The following is a 3,408-nucleotide window of genomic DNA, read 5'->3' on the forward strand; positions in this document are numbered from 1 at the left end:
AAAAATTACAAAATCTAAAGACAATTTCGGAATATTTCTTATTATCTAAATAACAGCGTGACATTAAAAGAAAACTGCACCTGCATTCTAATTCCCAATCTTATTAATGAAGTTCTGAAATACAAAATGCAAACAAAAAGCATCAAACTCAAAATAAAATGTCTGTAACAAGGCTCAGATTAAAATGTGGAATGTTTCAAATGAAAGTAATAAAAATACAATTGGTTTTGTTCTTTATTGAATGGAATCAAAAGTTGACATTTCTTTGAAGCCTGGAACTACTAAATTTTATTTCTCTGAAAGGCTCTAACATCTTTTACTTAGTGGTGCAAGTTATCTTAAGTAGCTTATGACATCAGCCTCTACACAAAGTTCTTCTGTCTGTTGCCATTCTGATAAAACAAAAACTACTCTTCATTAACTTAAATGTATACGCATTTCTGCTATAAGATTTAAACAAATCATTAAGCCTCCTTCTTCTGTCTGCGCTCTTCTGTATAATCCTCCTTGTTTTCATCACTTTGGCCATCAGCATTTTCATTTGTATCTTTGTTGGGATCATCAGCATTCTCAGCAGATTCAGCGCCTGTCTCTGTACTTTCCTCGTTTTTAATTCCATTTTCCAACGCTGCCTCATTTTCTTGATCAAGTTCCTCGATCTTGTCCACCTTAATTTCAACCAAACCATCATAATTTTTGTCACCAGATTTAAATGCCATGCCCGATTTACGAAGTTTCTGAAGTTCCGAATCTTCCTCATCACCAACCTCATCTAGAGTGACAAAACCTTCCATACTCCCTGGGAAACGACGCTTTTTAAGTCTTTTCTTTGCTGAAGAACTTCCATCTTTTTTCACAGTTTTGTCCGAAGGGTCCTTTTTCCCATCAGAAGCCACATCACCTAAATTAGCAAGATCAGTCTCATCCCCCACTGAACTGCCACTTTCTAGCAGTGCGGCTGCTTCTTCTTCATCTACAAGTAGCTCATCTTCAGATTCAAGAAGCATGCTAGGTTCTTGCTCTGTCTGGTCATCCTTGGTATCTTTCTCACAATCTTCACCTGACTTCTCCTCTTGTTCTTTGCCTTCAGCTGGACTTTCATTCTTCTGGGAACCATCAGTTTTGGACTTCTTATCACTTGGAGATTCTTTACCATCGGGAGAATAAGATCTTTTTCGAGATTTATCTTTTTTCAGTAAGTCAATGCCTCTGTTGGGAATCCTCAGTACCAATTTTTTGTATTTTTCAGACAGGTCAACCTTCACACATCTTCCTTGAAACCACAGAGCCTTTTTCAAGCATTGATCAACCATTGCCATTGCATCTTCTCTGGTCTCCATCTCAATAAAGGCCTGACTTTTCATTCTCATCAAGATGTAATTCTTTATTTTCCCATAAGGTTCTGCAAGTTTGAGGACAGCACTGTCAGAATAACCAGAATGGGGTAAATTGCTGAGATGTATCACACGTCCAAGCTCTTGCTTTTGATCAAACTTCTGATCTGGCTTTCCTTCGGGTTTCTTTATTCTTTTATACTTCTGTGACAAATGAACTCTCACTGGCTTCCCAAATACTAATGCTGGTGTAGTTGTGTAATAATCCACTGCAGCCTGAGCATCTTCTGTGGTTGACATTTCAATAAATGCCTCATTCATTTTATTTAGAATCAGATGATTTGAAATGACTCCAAATGGCTCCACCAGCTGTAAAAGTTGGTACCTCAGGTTTTTCCCTCGCTGAAAATCCATGATATGAACAACTCGGCTAGTTTCCACTCTGCCTTTCTGCATGTGTCTTGGTCCTTGCAGGTTTCCATTTCCGGCACCCAGATTTCCTCTTGGTCCAACTGCTGGTCCCCCAAGATGAAATGAAGGAGGTGGAGGTCCCAGAATTCCTGGTGCTGGGTTTGTAGACTGCTGCAACATAAATGGATCACCCATGGTATGTCCCGTATCATTGTCAGGATTCCATTCAGGGTAGATTTCAAGAAGCAGCTGGCATCTGCGGCTGTGACTTGCTCCATTGATATGTTGACTCCACTCCTTATTAGAATGCACTGGCAAATCACATATAGAGCACAGATGGGGATAACCCTTCGGTAAGAGTCCATGGAAGTCTTCAATATTGCTACTTGGAGGAGCGCCTCTCTTTTTCTCAAAGAGAGATCTCTCTTGTAAGGGGCCAGGACCACGTCCCATTCTCTCATACTCACTGTCAAATTTATGATAGTTATGCGAGGTCTCACCAAAAAAAGAATCATCCCTACACCTTTCTCCATCTCTTAATCTGTCATCTTCATAATCCATTCTGTCATAATAACCAGATTCTTGGGAACGACTTCCATGGTCATAATCAAGCACTGGGTTGAGACTAGGACCACGATCATCAAAACTATCTCTTCTAAAGTGCCTTTTTTCTTCCCAATCATCCCTAGGTACTCTGTATGGTGGCTCCCGTGTAGCAGATCTGCCATCTCTACCATAACTCAATGTAGGGCCTTCTTCAGTTCTCCTCCTTTTAAGCTGTAGAAGGATTTGGGGCAGATTCTCAGGAGTAATCTTGTCCTCTGGATAACGACTCAGTTCATCTAAGTCTCTAGCAGACAGACCAAAGCTGGCCAAAATATTACTGGCCTGGTCTGCATCTCCACGGTGTTGAGAAGATAAAGGGAGTGGACCTCTACTTCCAATGTTAAATATAGACTGCAAATTATGGGAAGAAGTACTAGCAGAAGACAGTGCACTATGAGCTCCTTGTTGATTCAATGAAGAACTCATTCCAAGATTCATTAAACTAGCAAGGCGTGCAGTACCCTGGTTCATCCTTCCAAGAGATGCTGGCATACTTAAAGACTGGGTAGCAGCAGCAAGAAGGCCTATTCCTGCTGCAGACAGGTCACGCCCATGACCCTGTGAGTCCCTACCGAGAGATGACTGCTGGAATGACTTGGACATTGTAGAACTATCTCTTGTCTATTGTACAGATTAAAAAAAAATTTTTTTTAAGATGGCCAAAAAGAAAGCTCACACTAGAAAGTTAGGTTAACTTTGCTTCAAAAATGGTAACGCCAAGAAAAAGGATCAATAAGGACGGTAGACTCTTCTTCAAGCTGAGAACCAGCTTTGTGTTTCATTGGGTAAATTTGCTACACAAGACTTCTTTAGAGCATTGGAAAGCAAGAACGCTACTTTGAGGACTGAGGTACGCTTACCTAAACCGTAATATTTTCAATAGCATCATATGCATGTGAAAGTTGGACATTGAGTAAGGAAGACCAAAGAAGAATCGATGTATTTGAATTGTGGTGCTGGAGAAGAATATTGGAAGTAGCATGGGCTGCTAAAAGGACAAAGCAATCTGTCTTGGAAGACGTATAGCCAGAGTGCTCCTTAGAGTCAAGGATGGCAA

The 3,408-nt window shown here is 40.5% G+C and overlaps 1 protein-coding gene across 1 annotated transcript; it reads right to left on the reverse strand.

Moving 5' to 3' along the window:
• Positions 1–464: 464 nt before the first annotated feature.
• Positions 465–3,112, reverse strand: LOC101649081 (matrin-3). The gene has a single exon (XM_004704384.3). The coding sequence runs from the start codon at positions 2,952–2,954 to the stop codon at positions 465–467; it is 2,490 nt and encodes an 829-aa protein (XP_004704441.1). The 5' UTR covers positions 2,955–3,112.
• Between the last annotated feature and the right edge of the window lie 296 nt (positions 3,113–3,408).

Source organism: Echinops telfairi, unplaced genomic scaffold (assembly GCF_000313985.2).
Source record: "Echinops telfairi isolate 266 unplaced genomic scaffold, ASM31398v2 ScPeMD7_7467;HRSCAF=8505_0, whole genome shotgun sequence".
In the NCBI taxonomy this organism is placed as follows: domain Eukaryota; kingdom Metazoa; phylum Chordata; class Mammalia; order Afrosoricida; family Tenrecidae; genus Echinops; species Echinops telfairi.